At 42.9% G+C, this 26,159-nt stretch overlaps 1 protein-coding gene across 21 annotated transcripts in view; it reads left to right on the top strand.

Annotated features, from left to right (window-relative positions):
- The first annotated feature begins 467 nt into the window (after window positions 1-467).
- The window catches only part of cacna1g (calcium channel, voltage-dependent, T type, alpha 1G subunit), a 219,732-nt gene continuing 194,040 nt past the window's right edge, over window positions 468-26,159 (top strand). For 15 of the 21 annotated variants that reach the window (XM_069517455.1, XM_069517456.1, XM_069517450.1 and 12 more), the window contains exons 1-2: window positions 474-1,273; window positions 1,802-2,124. In XM_069517455.1, coding sequence (XP_069373556.1) covers window positions 1,809-2,124 — 316 coding nt within the window. In that variant the 5' untranslated portion in view covers window positions 474-1,273; window positions 1,802-1,808. Of the gene's footprint in view, window positions 1,274-1,801; window positions 2,125-26,159 lie in introns of all 21 variants that reach the window. The other 6 variants (XM_069517468.1, XM_069517459.1, XM_069517469.1 and 3 more) reach the window with 3 other exon arrangements.

Below are 26,159 nucleotides of genomic sequence, written 5' to 3' on the forward strand. Positions count from 1 at the left end.
GACTTTGAGACTGCTGAGTTCACATTTTGCTGTAACTTATATTACATAAACCCTTATATAACACTTCATTCTATAAATGCCATTTAAACAGGGTTTTAATGCAGGACTGGTCAGGTCTGGGATCTATGGTTTAGCTGGGATGTAAGTTTTTTCTTCTGGACTTGGGAGACACGTTTAGTCTATAGTTACCTGAGTATTCCCTCTCGGTTGGAGTCACATTGCACCATGTGGCAACTCCCCCCTCCCTCGAAATTCCCCATAATAAAGCTCTGGGCCAATCACGCGGCGATTCTGCAAGATGCCACCACTCCCTTGCCTCTCATTGGCTGACAGTTGACAATAAGATTCCAGCTGTTGGCCCCCCTCCCCTCCCATGGACAACTTAGATTGACAGGGAGCTCGGCCAGTGAGGAGCGCGCTCCAGGTCAGGACGCGCGGCGATTGGCGCAGAGTGGGCGCTCGGGCGGCGAGTGAGAAGTTAGGATCCTCCATCCAGCTGTGCGAGCTCTGCTGATGGACGGAACCGACCGAACACAGTCAGGAGGAGACAAGAGCGAGAGCAAGGAGCTGCCCGGCTGCTCATTTATGCGCAAAGATGAGTGGAAGCAGTTTGTGATGTGAGAAAGTATCAGCGCCTGATGCCTGTTTGTGTCCAGAGACAGGATGCGCAGCAGCATCTCCACGGATCTGTAAAACACTGATGCGGGATACGCGCTTCAAACCGCCTGTGGATGCAACGAAAAGTCCTGGATTCTTAATTTAAAGGAGGAAAAACGCGGGGGAAACGAATCGGTCATTGATTTTCGTTTCCTCTCCCTCTCTTTTTGAGGTTTGTCCATCAGCTCTGTGGAGGAGGAGGATCATACAGAAGTTTGTGCGCGCGGTTAATATATTAACAAAGACTGCGCGCTGCAGCACAAGACATCTCCCGGCTCCATGTGTTCCTCTTTCTAACTGGGGGTGATTATGAAGTGTTGCTGAGGCCCCTGGAAGACGCTCATTGGACACCGGAGACCGGGGCTCGGGCGCACCGCGTCTGCGGAGACTGACCCGCGCGGCGACGCACCACCTGGAAACTATACTGCCCCTCAAGACGCACCAAAACCCACAAGGACCCTCTCCTCCTCCTCTTCTTCATCTCCTCTCTCCTTCTTACCCAGTGGGATTTTGTTTTATTCCCCTCTTCAGGCTGCTGTGGACTTTACAGCCACGACAAAAACTGATCATGCGATGACTGAGCGCACTTTGGGCACATCTACAGAATCCATTACAGGTAATAAAATCGAATGGGAAGATGCCCCTGCACTCTTTCAGAAAAACAATCACTTCAGAAACGACTGGCAGTGGTTGATGAGTGATGCTGCTGAACTTTGGAAACGAAATTACAGCCTAACAATCGCAGGATTTTGTTGCTGAGGAGAGAGGGAGATTTTTGGCATTGCCTCTGATGAAGAGGAATGTTAGCTCCCTCTTCTACCTTTATGAAGCCTAGTTAATAAGCCAATATGTAACCATGAACAATTTATCATATTTTCTCTTCTTAAGAATATTTTTTCTGTGAGGTGTGCGCATATCTTCTTAAAATAAACCCCATCACCCCCACAGCTTCATCCATTATTTATCTCATTGTGAGCACATCCAGGTTGTTAAGAAGTTGGTAGATTTCAAAGAAAAATCACCACATTTCATTGCTCATATTTCCTAAATCACATTCCTCCCATTTAATGCGCACTGTTACGGCTTCTGCAGACACTTGGACATCTCCATGTTTACTGTACTGTCTCATCACATATGCCCACAGGAGGTGAATGATGGCCGAGGATGGGGGAAATCTCTCCGGGGTCCCCGATGCCAGGGGCTCGGAGGGTCGCTCCTCTCTGCCGAGGACTTTCATCCGGCTCAACGACCTGTCCGGGGTCGGGGCAGGAGGCGGGGAGGCGACAGCGGCGGCTGCGGTGATGGAGCCGGCGTCCCCTGCGCCCGACGGGATCTCCGCGAGCGGGGAGGAAGCGTCTGCGAGCGGCGATGAGAGCCTGCCCTACCCCACCATGGCCCCCGTGGTCTTCTTTTACCTGAAGCAAACCACGCGGCCTCGGAGCTGGTGTCTCAAGATGGTGTGCAACCCATATCCTTTTACTTTAGCCCCCGAGATTTAGGAGCTTGCTCATGCGCACCATATACGCGCGGCCTCCACCTGTGGCAGGTAAGAAACACCTGCTGCGCTGCGCAGCTTCTCCGGTTGACCCCAGGGCTGTTGAATGACCACAAGACCAGGGGTCAGAGGGTTAGCACGTGGCCAGCTTGACCCTAACACACATATTTTGACATAAATCTGTCTGTCTGTGTGTGTGTCTGTGTGTGTGTGTGTGTGCAGTGAATTAGCTTTATGAACTTATATGAGCAAAAACCGATTTGAGGTGTGAGTCTCATTGCAGTTGCACCTACAGTCACTTGACAGAAGATACACATGTCCATACACTAAAGAAATCTATGTGAGGACCATTCTGAGTCCTGGCTCGACAAGGTTGTTTGTGTGTGTTGATACCATCTTCGTTTCAAGCCTGTGTGCATCCTGTGAACAAGCTTTCTGACCTAACATGAACAAAAAGATCAGATTTGAGGTGTGTGGCCCATTGCAGCTATAGATCCAACATGTGTGTCTGTGTGTTGGCCCTCACCTGCTTCACCATTCCCACGTCACGCTCTGGTTCCTGCACGACCCGTGTTTGCTTCAGATTGACTTTTCATAACGGCTGCGTGAGTGATGAAAATCCATCAACCTCACGTGAGCAGGGCCTACAGTGAGTGGGCCGCGTGTGATAATGAGTTTATTGATACGCACCTGGAGTGGCTGTTTATCGAGCGCTCGGCCTTTGCTTTTGCGGGTGGGTAGGTGGGTTAGCAAGGGAGGGGTGGAGTCTACTCAAGTCACAGAGCCTTATCGAATCATTCCTGCCACCGAAGCGTGTTATTGTATATTATTGATTCATAAGTGTACAGACCTGCACTGATTCACTCCTCTGGAGAGGGAGAGAAAGGAGTCTCTGGAGACTCTTTTCTGCTTCCCTGTGTCATTCCCTGTCGTGTGTGTGTCTCGGTGGCTGGATGTGCGAGGGCCATGGGGAGGAATGTGCTCTGGAGGTTTCAGACAGTCTTTGTTTTTTCTCCTAGGTCCTGTGTGTGTGTGTGTGTGTGTGTGTGTGTGTGTTAATGTCATTCGGATTACCTCTGTTCCTTCCTCCCTTGTCTACATGCCTCCCACACGTCCTCCTTCCTCCCTCCCACCATCCGTTCGTTCTGCCTTGTCTTTTGCTTAACATTCCACCCCCTCCACACACCTCCATTTGTCACTGTTCTAATTGAGGTCTAAAGTCTGTTGAATATCTGGTCGTTCACCATGCTGCCTGCACTTACGGCTCTCTCTCATAGGCCCCATCTTGGTCTGTTTTGTACCTCCATCTTTCTTCTCCTTCTTTATTTGGTCGCCAGCGATCACAGCTGATTTACATGTCTGTAAATGTCACATTTTCAAAGGTCTTACAAATAGACTTTTTTTAGTAGCAGGGGCACTTCAGTCTCATGTGGCTCCTCCGTGAGCAAATCGGAGACAATCCTGAAACTGTTATCTGTCAGGGGGTCTCTTCACAGACACCCCCACCCCTCAACTTGGATCCCCAAGTCATGGCAGCAGATTTGGCTAAACTTGACTCATTTGGTTTGACTGATCTAAAGCTAAGATTCACATTATTCATCACTTTATATCACCCAAGAGACCTCCTGTTAGTTTTCAGTTTACAAAGGATGGTCCGAAGCAATTGGACGATAAAAAGTGATGAATAATGTTAATCTTTGCTTAAGACTAATGATAACCACACTGACATTAACACGGAGGATGTGGTTTAGTCTTTTTGCTCACATTCATGGTTAAAAGCTGCCGAAGTTGAGAAATTCTAAAACAGAAATCTTTGTCGTCTGGAAAAGTAAAATTTTTCCACTGTTCAACTTCAATGCATGATAGCAACCATATGACTTTATTCCCCCTAGCTTATGATAATTATTGTCTGCTGTCATTTAGCCCTTTGTGTGATTGATTATCAGTACTAGCGTTTGGGATATTTCTGACATGCTATCGTTCTGTACTGCCTCCAAATCACACTCATTTTAATCAACTTATCCTGGATCTGCCGTCAATGATCTAGTCACATATATAAGATTAACTGCACACAACCAATCTCTTGGTTTGGATTTCACAGTTCTTTGGGGGGGTATTATACGAACAGTAACAATAATAATTTAGTTGAAGACGTTCTTCATCTTATCTTAGTTTAATATCTTTTTACTGTACTTCAATTCTGTACATGTGACCTATTTTCTCGCACTTTCAACTGCACAGTGTTCTAGCCTGCATAATAAATGCTGACCTGCAGGCGGAGCCCACTGCGTCACCTGCGGATGTGCTGCGATCTGCGTCACAGACCTTTGGAAAAGATTTATATATGTTGAGAAGTTAGTTGTGGGCACGCCGCACAATAAAATCAGACAATTTTGAAATCATTATACGATCATCTAAATTTTTGATTCCTTGCGATGCAGAATTTTTTTTTTTTTTTCATGCGATGGCTTATTCTCTTCAGTCAAATCAGATCTGTGGTTGGACATGGACGTAGCGTACACAGTGAAGATTTACAGCCACTGCTTTGAAATGTAAGATGTGTTTGAAAGCAATGAGAAGACTCCTGGGTAATTTATGAAGATGTTTGAATGTTCTTTTTGGTGTGTGTGTGTGTGTACATGCGTCCCCAGGACTGTGAGGATTGTATTTAGACATTCTGTCTTCTTCTTGTTTGATCTCTAATGTGTATCTGCAGCGATTTAGGAAAAGGTCAGTGCTTCTGTAATGCATTGTGACGTTACTGAGATCGATCTGTCTTTGTGCCCCTGTGTGTTCACGCAGATTCTACTACATGAATCTCTGTGTGCACACTGACGCTTTGTATCCAAGAGACCAGATGTATCTTTATCTATATTTTTAACTCTACTTCTGTTGTTCCACGGCTGCTGCCGCTGCTGCCTCTCCACACCATGTCTCTAGCTCTCTTGCTCTTTGGTTGGAGAATCAATCCTGCAGCAGCCTCTTCTATCTCCTGCTATTAATACATGCACGGCGCACCAGCGGCAGCGAGCACTGCCTTGGCTCTGATGCACAGAGCCTCCTCTGTCTGCTGCTCTAGCCCAACAACTCAGGAAAACCCGACTGATCTCGGGGCCAGAATCTATTCTAAACAGGCATATCCTTGGTAAGCCCCTGGCCTCACGCGGCCCGTGGCCATTTTCAACAGTCTGAAGTAATTAGGACCCCTGGATATTTGCAGAGGTATTTAGGGTCTAATTGAAGACCCCTGGGGTGTATAGTGCAAGTGATGTTTTGCCCTGCACATTGCCTGTGTGAAATTCCCTCCACTGGTTTTGCTAAGGATTCCTGCAGAATCTGTGTATGGTTTCGAGAGAGTGAAAGCTTTTTGTGTGAGTGAGTGAGTTTGTGCGGTTGTGTAAGCAGCGCACACACACACACACTTCCCTAGGACTCCCGTAGGTGTCCCCTCTCTGGCGGGGCGCTGGATGTTGTGCCAAAAGGAGGAGGAGGAGGAGGAGGAGGAGGAGAGTAGTTTGGGAACTCGTCCAGTGCTCTCTATTCCTTTGCTCACACTGATTTAAGCAGAGGATTACATGGCCCAGAACAGTAAGGGAGGACACCTGGCCAGGCTAGGTGTTTGTCATCATGTTGAAATGGCCTCATTGGAAGGCAGACAAAACCACTAGCGCTCAAGGGAGTGTCGGGATTGTGTGGAAATATGCTACTGTTTTTTTTTCGCTTTCTTGCTGTTTTCTTGCAAAGCGGGCTTTCACATTTGTTGCTTGTTGTTGTGATGTGTCTGTCAAATAATGGAAGCCGAAGCGAACACTTACTTAATCAGCAGAAAATGTCTCCTGCCCTCCCCGTCGTTTATTTCCCATCTCCTCCTCCCCCTCCTCCACCACCACCTCCTCTCCTGCTTCTCTTTTCTCAGTTTATTTTCCTGAAGTTAAAAGCCTCACGTTGGCTGGAGAACGAGGAGGGCTGTGTGTTCCATCTCCCATTGCCTCGAACACCAGTAGAAGAGGAGTAAAGGGGGAAAAAAAGAAGAGTGGTGGGGTGGGGGGGTGGGGGGTGAAATAAAAAAGCGAAGCTCAGTTTGAGATCGGCGTGGGATTTCAGAGAGCATTTTTTAAGAGGTGAAAAAGTAGGCCTGTACCCACCAACAACTTTACTTTGATATTTTTTTCTCCATCTGCTTTCCCCCTCACCCCCAATCCCGTCTCCCGGTTCCTCCGAGAATTTCCGACATTTCCAACTTCTTGCAGTTTATTGCAAATTCTATCAGAACTCCTATCATAGGTGTTAGAGCATGCATTTTGTATGCACATGTCAGTGCATTTTCTGTATTCTCTACAGGAACAGAGTCTGTGTGTTAACTGACTGCAGGCTGACAAGAACTATATGCACTGACAGCTTGTGTTTGATTAAGTATTCATTTACTTAACCATGCACAGCCTTTTTAGTTTAGTGAGTAAGGGAATTTTAAGTCTGTGATTCATGTGTTTCGCTGAGCATGTAATGTGACTTGCATGTACTTTGCATGTGAATTGCTTGGCCACAAGGGCTGTGTGTGTGTGTGTGTGTGTATTCAGAGCTACACACATTATCATATTAATATTTAACTGCTGAATCTGCTCATCTTGAATTTCTAAAAGCAGGAATGTGTATTTCATATAAAACACAGCTCAGATGAGCTGCACGTTTAATGTCATGTACTGTTGACCATTAAGAAGGCAACTCGACATCTGTGGTACACTTTCTGTGTGACACACTTGTGGTGCTAACACCAACAGGCTCATAGGAAAGTTATCAGATTAACTCAAGTCCAATATTCAATATACACTTTTTACAACCTTTGGTCTCTACCAACTCCGCAGGAAAGTATTGGACTTTTTAGTGACCAGATGCTCAGTCATGTTCACCAGTTAGTTGGTCTGTGTTGTGGTTGGTGCTGGGCGGGTACTGTGAAGTGAGTTATTTTAAGTGTTTCTTTATGCTCTTGGAAAAGAAGTTGATGAATCTGAGAGAGTGAGCAAAACTAACAACAAATCAAGAACAGAGATGCTAAAATACTCCATAAACCTGAGGAGAAACTGCAGGATGGGATATTTTGACTACCAAGACAACTACAAGTGATATCTTTACATTGCACATTTGATCCCATATTTGCTGAAAAACATTGATTCCTGCAGCCAACCAGTTTTAAACAAATGGTGCACAATGTTTCCTCTAGGAATCAGATTTATTAAGTTCTTATTAATAGATGGTGTCAGATTGCAAATTTAGATTGCTCCTGTCCATCCCAATGTCCTGGCTGTGCGTGTGGCAGGTGAACTGGTGCCACTGCAAAATGTATGTAGCAGAAACCATGGTGCATCATCAAAGTAAAGGTTTATTTAAGAATTTCAAACTCTGCAGACCCAAACTTAATGACACCTCGTGCATATCCTACTGGGAAATCTCTTACCTTGTTATTACTACTGCTCTCCACAACAAAAAACCCTCTTATGGAACAGCAGAACAAATATGTATCACGTTGTATGTCTCATTAGGCCGAATGTTACATGTGTTGAATCATTGGAAAGATGCTGAACCAGATCTCTCTTGTCTCACTCTGCAGTTTTTCTTTCAAGATGGAAACTAAGTGGTAGAATGAGAACTTAGATAACTGCCAACCAAAAAACTCTAATGAGAACACAGTGTTGGTCAAACACATTCAGCACGGCCTGTAGCTGGGATTCATGTAGGCATGTGTGTGTGGGAGTAAGACTTTATTGTGCTTGAAAATCTTTGTTACATTCAGAATTTAATGTTAGCAGAGATTTATCGCCGTTAGTCACCGAACTTTTGCTCTTGGATTCGGCTGAAGGAAACTAATGAGTGTTTATCGTATCCCCGTCCAAATATCAATTGCAATATTTATCAGAATAATTGCAATGATGTTTCGTTGCCCATTTCGTGCAGCCCTACTGTGTGTGCTTTCAACCTCCCTCACATCTGTTTTTTACACACTCCACACACGCTCGCAGGCACCAAGGTTGTTTGAAGAAAGTGAAGGTTCTCTTAGGGTAATGTGTTGAACCTAGCCCAAACACTGATTCACTGACAGTGATAGTTCAGTTTACTGGCGAAGACAAACTCCTTACACACTCCACAGTATGTGTGTGAAATCCAGTGATTCAGCCACCGCCACACTTAAAGTGCCAATTATTGATGAATAACAGCACCGACAATCAGAGGGAGATGGCGGGAGAGCGGGAGTGGGGCCGTGAAAGTGAACGGGGCCGAGGCAGCGCTCAGACTGCAGTAAGGTGTGAGTAGACGACGCAGTATGAGGCCTGTTCTTAATGAGGAGCTTTGTTTAAGCTGTTAAACTGCAAACAGACTGAGCACAAAGAAGAGATTCCTTTGTAACCAGCCTGCAACTCATTTTTCTACTCTCTATCACTGATTGCTGCCGTGCTTTAGTTTCAACCTACACAGCTCATTAAAGCTTTTACATTTCTTGTTCCACATGAAAAAACCCTCCTTTGGGGCACAGATAGACATGTATTATTATGTTTTACAGTAGAAACAGTGCGGTGTTATTTAACCTCGACCAGATTATGTATTGAACAGAAACAACTGGGTATTTAGCATCATTTTGCAAATTGCTTCGACTTGCTGCTCATGAGCTCCTCCTCAAGGAAATATAAGGTTTCAATTTATCTTTACTGGTGCAAACTTGGTGTATTAAAATCTGTTTGGAGCACAGAGACTCAAGCATTGTGGCTGCATTATATAGACTGTGTGTAAAGATGGATAAATCTTCACTTCCTCCCACTATCCAGAAATGATGCCAAAGTATCCTGGATATAAATGCTGCCTTTTTTGGGGCCAGAGTCTGCCTAGTGATCGGGGGGATGGAGCCACAATCACCAGGCCAATCCCAAGTCGGTCTCACCTGTGAATCATGACTTTTCACCCTGTTTTTCTTGCATAAAACTAAAACCAAACTTAACAGAAAAATGAATTATTTTACGTGCACTTTGACAGTTTAGCTTGGCCCATGTCCCATCCACAAGCATGGAGGAGGTTTATGACCTCCACTGCAGACAGCCTCTTGGGGGCAATCTAGTCGCTTTGGCTTCGCTTTTCACTTCGCTTCACATCTATAGTACATTATTAAAAACAAGACCATTACATGCAGCCCACACACACATCCTCTTTAGGACAGGCATACACAGACAAGTGATTATATCCACAAGCTCCAACCACACATTTTCACTGCCTGCTCTTGCATTCAGTTCCCCCAACTACACTTGCAATCACCCATGGAATAGGCACCATCTAACAGATAATTGATGCATACATATATATGTATGTCAGCATCACTGTAGCTAAGCATTAACCGGGGGATAAGGCACAGTGTAAATATTGGAATAAAAATGTAATACAACTAGATTTGAGTAAAAAAAAAAAAAGCATAAGAGAACAGCCGTGAATGTGACTCTCCTATAGTAGTGATGGAATAAGTCCTGTGCAAGTGTACAATACAACAAGTTTACCGTTTGAGACCTGGCAGCAGGTTACAGATGATTTCACCTATCCCACATATGTTCTTGCTGGATGTTAATTGAGCAAAAGTCATATTTAATATGAGAATTTACTGTAGAATATGTGAAGCTAGGTGAACAAAATACCACAGACAGAAAATCCAAACAGAAAACATCCTTATACTCAACACACTCACTTTTAGACGCTAAATAAGTGTTTAAAAATGATATAATCAATGGAAAGTCCTCAAGTGTGTCTCTGAAGCATCACCGTTTACATCTAGTGATAAACCTTGACAGACTAATCTGAGCACAGAGTGATTCACAGTACTTTGGATTTACAGTGGAGCTCCGCACACTAAAGCTGCGGTTTGCCATGTTCTCTGGTAAAGCTTTTAAGGAGTCTCTGATTACCTGTGTAACCTTGTTTCTCAGAGTAACCTGGTTACTTAACTGTGTGAGGCCAAGAGGCTGTGTGTGTGTGTGTGTGTGTGTGTGTGTGTGTGTGTGTGTTGGCAGAGGAGGACCAGGTAACCTGATACCCAAGCGGAGAGACTGAGACACCAGTGGTCCAACAGCCACCGTTGTCTGCTTGACCGCAGCAGGAGGAACTCTCACTGTATCCCTGTATCTGTGTGCTTGGTTTTGCTGTTTCAGTCTGTGTTTTGTGATCAACATTTGGACTAAATTGATGACTTTGATAATTGATACCATGCTTCCTGTGTGTGTGAGGAAGGTATGGAACCAAGTAGAAACGAGTGGAAGCTTCAAACTGGCTCTTTCTTACTATATTTTGCCGTGTCACTTCATATAACGTCCCTCACCCTGTGACTCTGGTGACCTAGTTAACAAGTTTTTGTGAATCCTGTAAAAACCACAGGCTAGCTCCCCCAATGGAGGAAATAACTCATCTGCAGCCCTTAAACATCCGCTCACCGTGTGCATGTGTGTGTGTCTGAACAGCCTTTGTTTGCATCTCCAGCTCCAGTATCTCTCCTCACATAATCTCTGTGATTTGAGATGCACAATTGTGTGTGCGTCTCCACTCTCCAGATAGCAAATTTGCCACTGATTGTCAATCAATTATTTGTACAGGGAGAACAATTAGTGCAGATAAAACCCTGCAGTAATTACTGCTGCTTCAAAACATGACTTATTAAGATGCATTAAAATAACAAAACAATGCTGTCACTGTCATCTGCAGTTAATTATCAGGAATGGTGGTCTAGTTTTATTATTGCTCCAGATGATGATTTATGGTGTGGTCATGTGGCTGGCCCACTGGTTGGATGGTTGAATGTTTGACTAGTTACGTAGCTTGATTGCATGAGGAGTAGATTGGTAGTTTGACAGCGGAGTTGATGATTGGTTGGACGTTGAATGGTTGGGTTGAGTATTGGCTGGTTGAGTAGTTGGTTGGTTTGATTTCTGAGCAGTTGGGACATAGTTTGGATTGTGGTAGGGTTGTTAGTGGGTTACGTGACATGACTTATTGGTGGATATGTGGTTTGCTTGGGTATTGGATTGGTTCATTGCTAAATAGCTGGTGGATGATTTTCTGTTTTGTTGTTTAATAAGATGGTTTGGTGTTTGACTTGTGGAAGGTTAGTTAGTTGGTTGGCAGGTCAGCTGTCGATCAAGAGGGTCTCAACTTAAATGGAGCAAGGGCTCGTCCACTAAGAAACAAACACAAATGCTATTTTAGAATTTCCTCTACTTTTCCATAGAAGGTAAATTGTGTAGATTACAATTTCCTGCCAAAATCACTGATATATTATATTAAATGAATTACTGCACAGACCAAACATAAATTGCATTTTCTAGAATATCAGCCTTGCAACACTCTGTGCTAATATACTAGCTTAGAATGCAACAAATCTGAAATTGTAATGTAATAACCCGAAGGATGTACAAATACTGAAAGTAGATACATAGTCCCTAGTCTGTTCACAAATATAGTATAAGCAAAGGAATGAGAAGATGACCTTTCAAAATCTGTCACATTTTTCTCTTTCAGTGTCTTTTTTCTTCTTCCTCAGCCCATTTCCATTTGGGTTGTTCCATGAGATGGCTGTAAGTTTACATGGGACCAAGTCCAGGATTTTCCTGCCAGCTTTTTCTCATTATATTGTCAAGAACTTGTACGTGGCTGCACAGAATGGCAACTGAAAGGTGGGGTACAGAGGGAGGCGGAGGATGGGAGGGGGGCTAGCTATTCACATAAGCGACAAAATCTCATTAGGGGCCTGCATCTTGTCTTGTCAAAGCCAATACTTCTGTCGCTTTCCTTTCTCCTTACCGCTAACTACTTCACTTCTCCTTCTCCCCTCTCTTCTTTTGATTCTCTCAAACCCGTCATCTACATATTTCCGTCTTCCACCATATAATGCCCTATTTCCAGGAACATTCACTCCTTGGTTTCTTCATTCACTGCCCCTCTCTCTCTCTCTTATTAACAACTAGCTACTAAAACAAGGGGAACTGGTTTTACAGTCTTCATCCGCTCCTGTTGTTACTTTCCATTTTTACACTAATCTTTCCTGCTCCACCCTCTACTCATAGTTCCTGTGATAAATTCATCTCCCCATTTCCAGACCTTTTTTTCTGCTCAGACAGATTGATAAGTTGGTGACCAGCACAGCTGGATACCGTGTCTGACAGATGCAACATTTTTAGTCTTAAGGACTCAGGTGGCATTGACACACACCAGGCCTGACCACTACCCTTATCTCATTACCAGCACACACACTCACACACACTTCTCAAGGAACAAACATGTAGAGCGTCAAATCCGCTGGCTGTCAGCCCAGCCCACTGTGGAATTTACAGTGTAGTCAATAATTCAGACACACGCAGACACAACCTGAGATCTATCTTTCTTGTCACTTATTTTTTTGGTCTCCTGCTCCACCTCTCTCCTCCTCGCTCTCTGTCTCAGTGTCTCGATCGCTCTCTGTCAAGTCATCAGGACACTAATCAGGATTTTCCTGCTTCAGGACCAGGGAGTCTGACGAAGGAGCGAGGGGGAAAAAAGAGAGATGTCTTATTATAGATAACAAACGAGGGATATAAATACCTCTGGGTGCGGGAAGCTTATATAAGAGTCATGATATGTCCGTTGGCCTCTCAGCCCGCTTGTGCACGAGTGTGTGTCTGCATCTGTGTACATGTGTGGCCTCTCCATAGGCTTGTTTATCTGCAGCTCCCATATGTGCCTTGCCTGCCTCTATGTACCACCAGAGCCTTGATAAAACTCTCCCATTAATGTAAGTGCAATGTTTTACACAGCATAATCATACAGTAGCAGACTGCATGATAGTCATTCACTAAATTAGTGTTCACATCCTACGGTGTGCCTGAAGCCTCGCTGTGTGGTACATATGGTCCATGTGCATGAACTAGTTTTTTTCCAGTTAGTATTGATACAATGGAAGATGAGGGAAGCCAGTGAACCTCACCAGCCGTGTCTGCTCCATGGACTGACCTCCAGAGGGGGTGTGTGTTTAAGCATGTGTGTTTGCGTTTCACTCATTATGTGGTGTGTAATTGCCCCTATGGTGTGTGTAATTAAGAAATGTCCCACGGAAGGAAAAAGACACCGATCTTTTAATTGGGGCTTTTGTATTGATGACTGTATGCGATGTGTGAGCAAGTGCTCTGTCATTGCAACCTGTTCCCTGAGTGGTGATTGTCCTGTCGTAGCAACCATGGAATTTGGTGTGAATGTTTTTTGGGAAGATTCAACAAAACAAGATGTAGTTCATGCAGGTCCAAGTCTGACTATTTGAGCCAGACTGCATCGTGTGAACGGATGTCAGTATTTTAGCGTGGTATAATGTATGTGGCCATCAAGTGAATAATAAAGACTCTTTTTATTTGATTCCCTTTTGAGAATGAGTCAGCTGGAAGCATTAAAAGGTTCACTGGTATCAAGGTTTTCGACCAGTTTATGGAGCTAATGTTACAGCTAATAAAATGTGGCAGTTATCATTATGCTGGCAAAGTGATGGTCCCTGGCTAGAAATGAGGGGCCTGCTTTTGTCTTCCTCTGAAATCAAGGACCCTTTTTTTCCATCAAAGGGTAAATCTGCCTCTATTTAGTCTGCAAACTGTCTGTGTATGTATGTGTGGTGAGTGAGAAAGAAAACAACTAAAGAAGGCCAGGGCTTAATGAGAAGCTTATAATCCGTGTATTTGTTACTACAGGGATGACCCACAGGCCTTGCATGCAAAGCTATAGTGTACAAACACATGCAGGTTAGGTGTATGTAATATATGGAGCTGGGTGCTGTTGGATTGTGCGTATATGTCTTGTCTGTGTACTTACTTTTGTCATACTGTAATTACTCTGCTTTACTTCAGTGCCCTCTCACAGCAATTTGTTTTGCTCATGCAGTGGATCTGACATGACAATAGACTAACACACATACACACACACACACGCGCCGTTAGCCTCTCTCCCTCACGGCGCTTGGCCCAAATCACTGTGACATTTACAGTTTTGCAGCCATTAGAGCTTTGTGTCCCAGGGGCGACTGTGTGATACTGGCTGCTCCAGAATCAGATCACAGCATTGCGTGAAAAGTGCCAAGCCTCTGCCTCCTTGTGAGACCTACACCTGCTCAGGAATCCGCTGAAGAGCGAATGGGATCACGTCCCACGAGCCTGGAGCTTACCAGATTTAAAGGCGGCTACAAGGTCAGGTGAAACAGGTGTAATCTGTTAGACTGGCAACTAGAAAAATGACTCAGATCAGTGCTGTAGCAGCTGATGATGGAGTCATCCTTGTGAATGGGCTCAGCAGCAGCTGCCTTTTATTTCAGGAGAAAATTAATATATGGGTTTGTTAGTGGCTTGTGTTTCTGTCAGTTTCACTATTCAGTGAAAACGGAAAAGTTAAATGTGTAATTAAAGACATTAATTTAATTAAATTCTTGTAGTGCAGCGCCTTCACGGTTGCTTGATGTGTTTTACACCTAAAGCAATAGGCCAGTTAATGGGATAATAGCTTATATTCCCACCAGTTGCAAAACATCTGATAAGATCAGATGTTTTGCAACTGACACACTTGTGCTTTTCACTGCAATGACAAGTCAAAATGACTGCTGTGTGACAAAAAGGGTGTGTCACGGCCCTGGTGTTGAACAAGCTGTTTCACTTCTTTATCATAATGGGACATTAAATGAAAGAGAGCCATCAATATGTTATTAGTTACTCCTGTGGTTTACCTGCTGTTAAAGGTCAAAAACAAAAAAGTTCAGGTCAGGCAATCAGAATAAAAATGATAATTAAATATCTTATAATAAATTTTGAGTTCTAACAACAAAAGCAGTGTTTTCTCATGCTACCAAACTCAATATACTTTCCCAGTCCAAATAGGAGAATGAGAGAGATGTCAAATGAACACAATCTGTACATGCCAACCCTGAGAACAAGTCAAATTCAATTGAAACACCTGTATGGTTCAACAACGGCTTTGTGACGTTATTTACGGATTTGCATATAAACTTTTAGTGTCTTAAAGCTTTTCATTATAGACTGTTCATAAACATGGCTGACATGGCTTCTTTCACTATCCGGAAATAAAGCTAAAATATCCATGGCTGGATCATAGACTCTGTATAAAAATGGATTTAGGCTGGTGACATAAATATAGAAATTACTGAAACATCACTGGTTGAAAAAAAAAAAAGAAATCTGATTCTATAGCAGCCTTTGTGAAAATGACCCTGAAATCAGAAAACATTTTTTTCCTAAGGAGTTTATGGTGTCTTCAATAAACCATGACAGTCCCATGTAAATTAAAATGAACAATAAAGCACCGTATGCAATCAAGTGTAGATACCTCGTTAAAATGTGAAAAAGTATTTAAATCATATTTCATACGCTGCACATTAATACCGCTTGAGATGAAGTCATGCAAGTAACCGAACTGGCGTGAGAGAAGTAATGAAAAAAAGTAAGGGGAGAAAGTAATAAAAAAAAACCTCTATATATTAAAAGCCCAGCATCAAGCACAAACACTCACACAGGAACAACAGCTCAACAGAATATTCCAAAATATACAAAACCTGCATCCCACACAGACACAAATGATACCTCATTGCGAACAGCTCGACCCTCATCCTCTTCGTCTTCATCGCGCATATTGCTCTCTGAAGCTCCCACACATTCATAAATGTGACAATATCATTTCTGGGAGACAAATGCGTGCACTCCACCCGAGGGTGCAGACCATCCCACGTGCAGGGTGAGGGAGAGAGCGAGCTCTGCTTTTTGTTTTGATTAATATTTTCTCTTCGTCACCACTATATCATCCTCCCTGCTCCCTCAGTCCCACGTGTGTGTGTGTCTATAACAAGTGAGCTTACTGTTGCGTACCAGTCTAAGATCTGGTCTTTATTAGTCACCATGTTACCATAGGCTAACACAGCATAGCTTGGCCTGATCTACAAGCACATGGGGAGGTCTCACTTCTGTGTGTGTGTGTGTGTTTGTGCGTGCGCACTTTGCAGTCATCCCTGGTTAACGATACACAATTTACAGATGTAGACTGAGGCAAACCCTGTCTGAGGTGTGTCGTAATGTGAATCAAGCTATTACTGTACATTTGTTTGTGCAGTGTTATTGTGTGCTCTCTCATATTTATGCATTGTGTAGTTGCCAGTCTTTGCCATATGTGTGGCTCTGGGTTTGTTTGTGTGCTGTATGTCTGTGTTTTCTCATTGTGTGTTTGTCAGTAGTGGTACAGTGGGCATATGTTGTACATGTACACACACACACACACACACACACACACACACACACACACACAGAGTGCAGGGAGGGGAGCCTCGTTGCTTGTGGTGTCGGTGTCCCTCGTTAACTTGCTCTGTTCAGGATTTCCTACAAGATGTGGCTACAAAACCAGTTCCAGACTCCTCTGTCTCTTTCTTCCCCTCTCCCTCCGCTTCCTCCTCGTCTTTGTCTTTCCAGCACGAGATAGAGAGACAGAGAGGGAAAGAGAGGCAGAGAGAGAGAGAGAGAAGTCTGGTTCTAATTTAGCGTACTCCCTGGCTGTCCTCCTCTGGGTCCTAACTCCCCTCTGTGTCGAGGCAGCCCGCCAAGTGCCTCTTTAAGAAAAACACAAATTAAATTCATAAATAAAACCGTGTGCCTGTGGCTCACAGGGGAGCACTGGCTGTTTGCTTTTATACCTTTCCCCTCTCTTGCTCCTCTTTCTTAATGTATCTAAATGTAGTTATATTTCACTTGTCCTGTTCATTATCTTAGAGTGTGCTGGGTCTTTATAATGTTTCGCCTGCAGAGTAACATCTGATAAAACGCTCTGGATAAAGTCACTAACCATCATTGAGTTTTGTGTTGTGAATAAGGGATGGAAACGAGAACAGATCCACTCTTATGGTTTAAGTTATTTTATGTCTTCATTGATATACTGTAATTTAGTACAAATTAAACTGATAATGTTTTTGCAGATAAAACAACAAATATAAATGTCTGTTTCAACAATTACATTTTTATGAATGCAATGAAGAAACTTTTTAATCTGCCAAGTAGCAAACTCGTCTTATTGATCATCCATCCATCCAGTGTATCGCAGGGCCAACATATGAAGACAAACAACTACTTACAACCTCCAATTAACCTAACCCCAGTCTGCATGTCTTTGGACTTCCGGACGAAACCAGAGTAACTGTAGAATATGTATTCTTGCTGTCAGGTGACAGTGAGGTAACGGCACACATCGAACATACAATATCTGCTAAATCTTTTCAACTCATGGCAGCATGTTGTGGCATTCATATTAGGACATCCTCAGGTCTCAGATGAAAACATGTCAGATTTTAGGAGTTGCATCATTATCAAATATCAAATCAACTTATCAAAATAAAAACCTAATATCTTGAAGCCTGGGTCGAAATGATGTCTAATCGTGTATTGTTATATTTCCCAAACCTACCACCAACATCTCTGTCAAATCACTATAAGCACTGTATACTCTTCACTGTATATTCACCACTGTCTCACACCTGAGACCACATTTGTCTCTAGTCTCATTTACTTGCTGTCAAACATTTCAGCTTGTTAAGCTCTGTCAGTGCTTTTCTCTTTGGCTTTGTAGAATGAGCTCACATAGATAAACTTGTTATTTACGTCTGTCTTTGCCAACTCAATCTGGGACACTTCGACTACTTCTTGAGGCAACATGACATATTTATGTTTGACAGGGAAACTTTGCTGCTGTGATGCTCCACAGTAAATTGACAAACATGGGTCTGTCCCATTTCTTTTCATAACGCTGTGGCTGCCAAGGTGTCTTGATCGCCACCTGGTGGCTGGCTCCAGTATAGGTTATAAAATCTGAGAAGTAGAGTATTTTTTGGAAAGATGGTTTCTGTCGTTATAGGAATTCTTATCACACTATTGAACTGTATGGCTATTCTTAATTTTATCTGATAAGTTTGGTTTTGATTACTTATTGGATTTGTGTATCTACGGGACCTCACTACGGCAGTGGCAGTTCAATCTCCCAATCACTACTGCGCAGACTCCAAATGTCTAAGATGGGACCATTCATATACCGGCTATTTTAGCTTGATTTGTTAACAGTGGGAGGAAGTGGAGACACATCGTCCATCTTTATATACAGTTTATAGTGACATGCAACTGTTACATGAACATGAGGTCAGATAAAATGAACATGCATGCAGTGAATGAACATGCTGAGTCTGCATTCCAGGTTCTCATAGAGGCGAAGGCTGGGGAGGGTTTGCAGAGGTGTTGGTAATATAGGTAGCAGGCGGGCCGGGGTGGGAAATGAGCACCAAATTAGATGTGACTGACATGGTTCTATGTACTTGTAAGGTTTATGAAAGATTACTCACCTTCAGGCTAAGCTACCTCATTGCCCCATTTCCTCTATTTATCCTTGCACAAACATCTTACAGCAAACTGCTGATGTTACTTTCTGTGTTACACACCTATCCTTCAGATATAAGGCTTCTGTTTCTACCATTCTCTAAGGGTGTTTTCATCCATTATGCTCTCATTGCTTTCTCATCCTCTGTCTTTTTCTCTGTTGTTGCAACTACCATGGCCGGATTCAAACGGCTTTGATTGAAACTTCTGAAGGAGATTGAGAGAGACTGAAAAAGTCAACCATGCGGGAAACATCATCTTGCTCGGCCTCTTTTATTATTTTCAGTCCCGCTGGTGGAACAATAATGTTTGTGGCAGATTTTGACACTCAAGGAAGAAAGAGGGAAAAAAAGGGGCTGTGCTGAGGGAATAGAGAGGAGATAAACGGGAAGTGGAGCTACAGTTTATATAAATGTAATATTTGTGTTGCTCCTTCAAGGGCCTGGAGGTCATTTCTGATGGTTTGGTTCAGCGGAGCAGCTCATTTCTCCATTAGGGAAGTTTATCTCCCAGCTTAGAGTGAGGCCTCTACTGTATCTTCATGATGTGGACTTGCTGGGATCATGTTCACATCTTATCGGCATTAACAAAGCTGGTGGTAATGCTGACCATCCACAGTCGGTCGGCATCTGTATGAGAGTTTGCATTATTGAGGACCCCAACCTCTTTAAAGCAGGACTAATTGGACATTCATATCATCCCTTGACAGCAAAGGGAGTCATTTATCCCCAAAGTATCGTCTTTGGCATCGGACACCTGATCCACGCTGCCTGTCCACACTGGATGAAACATGATGCATTGACTTCAGGACAGTGACCTGCTGAGCTGATCTTACCATACAGTACACACTTTACTCCACACCTCACACAATGTCTGCTTAACAGCATGGTAATGATATTATCATTCAAAGGTCACTTTGTATGTTTGGGTTTTGGTAGCTGGGTCTATTTTGGTTCCAGGTTAGAAGAACTGCGTTAGTGATTAGCTTAGAGCATAAAAAACTGAAATATTTGTTTTCACGTTTAAGTTTCGGACAGATTATATTCAATGCTGATTATTCAAATTAACCAGTAATTGCTGCAGCTTTGTTTTACCTGTAGACAGAACCAGGTTAGGTGTTTCTCGCTAAGCTCACTCTCATTTTAATTTAGCTACCACTGAAAAAATTAAGTTTCTCACACCTATTAACAAAAGTTGATGACAGATTTCAAACTTCACTTTGAGTTGAACTCCTAAAATATTTAAGAAATAAAGACAAAGAATTGACAACGAAGGTTTTGTCTGATTTTCACCTTGATAATGAGTACCTGCAGTACATTAGATGCATATATTGAATTCTCCCTCAACTTTGTAGGTATGGTGACAGTGCTTATGTTAACGTCTTTCGGAGTCCTGGGTTTCTCAGGGGTCTTTGTGTATTGTAATCATGAGTTTCGTCTCTTTCCTCTAATATTATTTACTCACGTACAGTGCAGACAGTTACAGTTCAGCAACACAACTTTTCTCATATTAGGGTTCCTTTGGGAAAAGCTATATAAAATGGAAGCCTGTAATACTATTTTTGGGTTCAGAACAAGTGGGATTGGAAGACTGCTTGTTATAAGAGCAACTGGAAAAATGTGGATGGGGCAGACGACATGGGTATACAGCAAGTTGATGTGGTTCGTAGCCGGGTTGATTTTGTCGACCAGTAACACCTCAGTCAGCATTTCAGTCACCAAATCTGGAGTTAAGATATATTGACAACAGCGAGAGATCTATCTCCCTGAGACAAACTGTGACTGGCTGTTTGACTGCGATAACAAACAGGGAGTCAGAGCACGGCCTGTCGTTTGCAGCCACAGCTTCCTATAGCCATGTATTGGTGCTGATGTTGTACACTGGTTTGGAAACAATGGCTTTTCATTGGAGATAAGGCCGCCACAAAGTTCTTTGGACATAATGAGCTGCCAGACTGATGAGTGAGACTGAGGCATCTGGACACTACAAGCACTCTTATAAATCAGGCTGTTCTGAATTATTCAGTACATCTTTACCCCCAAGTAGATGGAGAGGGGGGAGAAAAGGGGAAGAAAAGGGGAAAGATATAGAATGACCACCAGGGAAGAAATGGAATGAAGAGAAAATGAAAAAGTGAAGCTAAAGATAAAGGGCAGGGCAGAGGTGAGAGACTGCAAAGCGGAAAAGTGCTGGAAGCTAGGACAGGATGAAGCGAAGATGAAGAGATATGGAGGGAGGTGTTGGGTTTTCCTCAGAATGGGTTAAAGGTTTATGTTTATGTTTAGGGTGATGCTTTTTGAAGCAGAAATGCCTGTATCCCTCAGTTTTTTAGCAGCAGTAGGCTCGAAACTGAATTCTAACAATTGGATGAATTGCCGTGAAATGTGTACAGACATTTATGGTCCACACCCCTGCTGACACTGATGGTATCCTGACCTACAGCAGTACCATGAGGTTTTGATTCCCAACTAGTGGCTGGATGTAGTATAGGGAATGAATCCTGCTGCCTCCATGTTGATAGATGGGACATGGACCAAACTAAAAAGCTAAAGAACACCATTGAAGTTGGATGAAATTGAGTATGGAAACTGTTAAATCAATGAAATTAACATGACAATCTTTCTGTGCGTACCACTTTCACATTAACAACCTCCAATACCCTCACATACATGTCTTAACACTTTCATGCTCATGATGATAAACCATTATATCAAACCACCCTTAAACTGCATAAGAACAGTTTTGTACGATGAGCATTTCAGACCCACAGAGCTTGTTGTGTGGCTTTAGACTCACAGCTTTTTTCTAAATACGTCTCTTGCTCAAGGCTGCAACCTTTCAGCTTCAACCTCTAACCACTTAAGCCTTTTTGACCTTTGCTGACAAGCTGTAGCTTTTCACTATTGATCATTCTTTTAAAATTGATCCTGAATCCATCCCTTCTTTTCAGGCATTTTTATTTTCCTCTCTTTTTCTTTCTCAGTACATTTCCCCCCATCCTTCTAGTATGCTACCCTCCTTCCTCAGGCAGGGTTGCTATGGTGATGTGAGTTTTTTATATACTGGGAGCTTCTTCCAATGTTTTTTTTTTCCTCTCCTCCTCATCTTACTGGTTTTTCTTTGCTCTTCTTCCTCTGACTGTCTGCTTTCCTCTGCAGAGGATGCAGCCATTGTTTATCCGAAGAGGGCGGAGTTGTTTAGCTGCTGTGTCGTTTCTCAAGCGCGGTGTGGGTGTGGTTGGATACAGAAAGGACAGGTGTCTTTTTTTCTCCCTCTCTCTGGTGTCTTCTAAACTCTTCCCTCACCTCCACACTTTCCTCTCCTTCTCTCCTGTCTGTTGTTTCATCTAATTTTCAATTTCATGCCGTATTACCTTCCCCTTCCTTTAGCTTTGCACTCTCCATCTCCTTACCTGTCCTTCGCTCTTTCCTTTCTCTTACTGTCTGTCCTCATCCATCCGCCCACCTAGCACAATCCTTCTCTCAGCAGCCAACCAGCTCATTGAAATATACAGTATGTGTGTGTGAAATTCACCAGGGTGCATGCAGAGTTGTCCAGCAATCGGCTATCTGTGTATCCGTCAGGGTTTTGTGGGCGCAGCACGCCGGGAGGCAGGGATGGAGCGAGGAGGAACAGCGAAGAGAAAGTGTGGGGGGGATGCAATTTAAGAGAGTGAAAAACGTTTTTTTTTTAAAAGAGGGAAAACCCTGTCTAGGGAGAAATGTGGGAAACAAGGTTTGGCATAGGCAATCTAAGATGAAGTGAAGTGAGCTGAGTCATAAGATATAAGATGAAGATGTAACTCAGTTATTCCCTCTGGGGAGATTTGGTTTGCGGGCAGCGGTACAATTAATTTTACAGAATGGAACGTTAGACAAATAACACAAAAGCAGCAGATGAACTACGCAACAGAACAGAACAAAAACAATTTGCCAGATTGGAAGAGACGATTATATAAGAAGGATTCACATTTATAGGTTTATTGCACATCTGACACACAACATAACATAGAATCTAAAGTATTTTCATCTAGATTTAATGCTCAATTTCTGACTTTCAGATCTTGCAGTACAGAATCAACTTGTAATGACTGCAGCATTATTACACTTTCATTGTGAGCATGTTTATGCATCCGAAGCATTTCACCAAGGAGGTTGTGTTTTCACCCCTCTCCGTTGTTTGTTGGTTGGGGGTTTGTTTATTGGAAAGCAAGATAACACAAAAAACAACTGAAGGGATTACTATGAAACTTGGTAGAGTTATGGGTCAGGAAAGAACCCATTAAAATATCAGGTGTAGATCTTTTACACTTTAACATTTAACATTACATGATTGCAAATATCAGGCATATCTAGGGAACTGATATCTGAGAGTGTGAAATTTGGTACAGCTGGATTTGAGCGGACTGTTGGGCCTTGGCGGGGTTCGCATTCTTGTTTGATGTAAAACCTGGTCTCTTATGCTGACTCAATATTTCCATGTGCTTGTTGCTTATTAACTTATGGTATAGCTCTGTGTGTTGGTTGACATTGTTCCCAGATGATGGGTTTTGCATTTATATATTTAAAGGCCCAGTGTGTAAGATCAGTAGTGTTTAATCATCTTAATTGTACAAATTGTTGTTTTCCTTGCCCTCGGATGGGCCCTTTATATTTAGTACTTACATCAGGAGTGCGTCCTCTCTACAGAGGCCGCCATGTTTATTACAGTAGCCCAGACTGGACATTTTTTCAAACCCCAACAACTGTAATCAATAACATAACAAGAGAAAGGCTTTTAGAATGAAAGCTAACTGATGTAGATTGGCAGAAGATCGTTTTCCGTTAGCCTGATCCTCCAGGTCCAGCTTTCACACAGTGGGGGAACCAATACACACTTGCACATACACAAATGATAGCACACAACCAACGTTATTATTTGTTAGACATGGACACTGATGTGTGAAAAGGCTGTTAAAGACATTTAAACTAGCACCAAAGAGGAAACGTTGACATAAGATCAATAATCTTTAGAGTGTAACTAGATGCTGACACCACTAAACTAAGCACGTTTTACAGATACAGGAGTTCAATAACAGGCCAGTTATGAAACAAGGGTGTTTTGAGGTGGCTTTTCACAAAAAGAAGGATGCTCTTGTGGGGTAAGACCCCAAACCAGTACTTCTGCCAAGTAGGTTATGTTTTGGTTTTGTTTATCAATCTTATTTATAGTAGGATTACACAAAAACTGGAGGGATTTCCACGGAAGGATGCAGTATGGGTCAGGGAAGAATGCTTTAGATTTGGCAGCAGATCCAAGAATTTTATTTCCCTCTCTCCAGAGCGTTTCCCACAGAAATCATTCAGTCTATGGCAGTAGAGGGGCGTGCACGCGTACAAACGTTGCTCTCACGCGTAACAGAATCCAGGTAAACAGACTACAGAGTGAAAGCAAGCACAACTGCAGCTGAAAATATGAGGGCTATAAAAACATTATGGACAATAGCGAGCACAAGCAAATGGCATTGCACACGATACAATGCAGGAACAGATCAAAAGACCAAGTACAGAGCGTCCTTTTCATTTGTCATAGCATTATCCCACACATATTTTTATTTTATTTGATCATTTTAAGGTATATTGAACATCAACATCAAAGAAACCTCAACTCCCTTTCCCTACCCATTTTTTAAAACCCAATCAGGGGGGTTTCAGTACCTTTTTTTTTTTTTTTTAGCAAATTGTCAGAAAGGGGGTTGTATTCTTTTCTAAGACTGATATGTGATCTTTTCAAGAGGGATACAACTATTGATTTCCAGAGACCACCTACCCATTAAGAGAGGGGAGTAAGACTTCCATGTTACTGATATGCATTTCCTGGTTACACAGAATGCAACTTCCATAATTGAATCTTGAAATTGAAGTTTAAGATTTTCTGAGACTTGTGAAATTTGCCCGTAACTGAGGGTCCAATGGCAAGGTGACTCCTGTGATCTTGGTCAGGGGGTCACAGAATTATACCAAAAAGGCCCCACCTTTGTACAAAGCCAGGTACATTGCAGGAATGAGCCCACCTCTACACCACATCTGAAGCACATCTATGTAGTTTCTGTGGGATGAGGTACAGTTAATGGAGAAAATTACAGTGAACCAGTCTGTACTGTGCATTAATGGTAGCTGATAGACTGCCATTACAAAAATCTGACCAGAGCTGTTATCAATAGTATTATTCAGATCTGACTTGTGTTACTGTTTATTTCAGGACAAATTTTGCTTTGCCTGTGAAATGACGACAGATGGATGAATGTATGTCTTAAGAGGAGAGAAGCTATCAGAGTTGCCTTTGACGATTAAAATTAAAAAAACATCTACGAAGAGGCAATGAGGAGTAGAGAGGAAGAATCGAAGCCAGTACATGAAATGGGAGATTGTGTGTGGGAGCAGTGAGGTTTGACCTGCCCTGAGGTTATCTCACAGTACTTGCACAATGGCTCAGTCAATAAAAACAGACAACATCAAACTGTATGTAGCCAAAAAAAATATCTTTTTTTAAATTGTATTTACTTTTTAATTGAATCTCTCTTTCTCTAAACTCTGTGTGTGTCTGACCCGTCTCTGCACCCCTCAATCGTGTGATAACATGCTCAGATGAGGAAGAATCTTCTTGTTTTCTTCCCAAGATTGTTTTTCCTTCTTAAATGATATTTCACCCTCACTTTATTTATCACGGCTGCTCTGCTGAGCAGACAGCTGAACAACATGCAAGCCTTTGCCCATAAGACGAACATGTGCACGCACCCACGCTAGCACGTGTAAACACAAGCAAACACACACGGAAGCAGTAACTAGCCCTCGTAGAGCTTTGGATCAAAGCCTCATGGTTGTCTTCTTTTAAGCATGTGCTAACATGGACAGGAGGTAAAAAGTGTAAAATGACGGCAGGCATCTGTACCTTCTGGTGATGTTAGTTGGTTTGTGTGTACATCTGTGTGTGTCCTAAAGAAGCCCATTCAGCAACACTATAGCCCTTTAACCCCCCTCAGAGCCCTGAGTCAGCAACATCACTGTCAATGAGGTTGAGGAATATTAGAGCGTGTGTGTGGGTGGACGGTGTGTGTGTGTGTAGGTGATGTAGGGACCACTTCTTTCATGAAATATGCATCATTGTCATGCGAGTGCAGTGAATGATTGAGTACATGTTTGGGATGTGTGTGTGTGTGAAGGATTTTCTTCTTTTCTTCTTTTATTATTGATTACCCTTATTATTTGCTCCGCTTCCTTCTGTTCCTCCACACACACACGCGCACACACACACACACGCACATGCTCGCACACACAAACATCATCAGAGCAGCAACAGACGTAGCAGCATCTGTTTTGGCATAAACGATGGTTCATGAGAGACAGACAGAGAGGAGAGGTAGAGATGGATGCGACATGAGGTCTGTGTTAAATGAAAAGGAGGATTTGTGTAAGATGGGTGACTACACACAGATTTTCACAAATTAGTCTTCCAGTGAGAACGAAGCCTGACTGCTGCCGTTACCCTCTCTGGCTAGAGGTTGAGAAAAAGATTAGCAAACAACTCAT

This window comes from Paralichthys olivaceus, chromosome 21 (assembly GCF_024713975.1).
Source record: "Paralichthys olivaceus isolate ysfri-2021 chromosome 21, ASM2471397v2, whole genome shotgun sequence".
NCBI lineage: Eukaryota > Metazoa > Chordata > Actinopteri > Pleuronectiformes > Paralichthyidae > Paralichthys > Paralichthys olivaceus.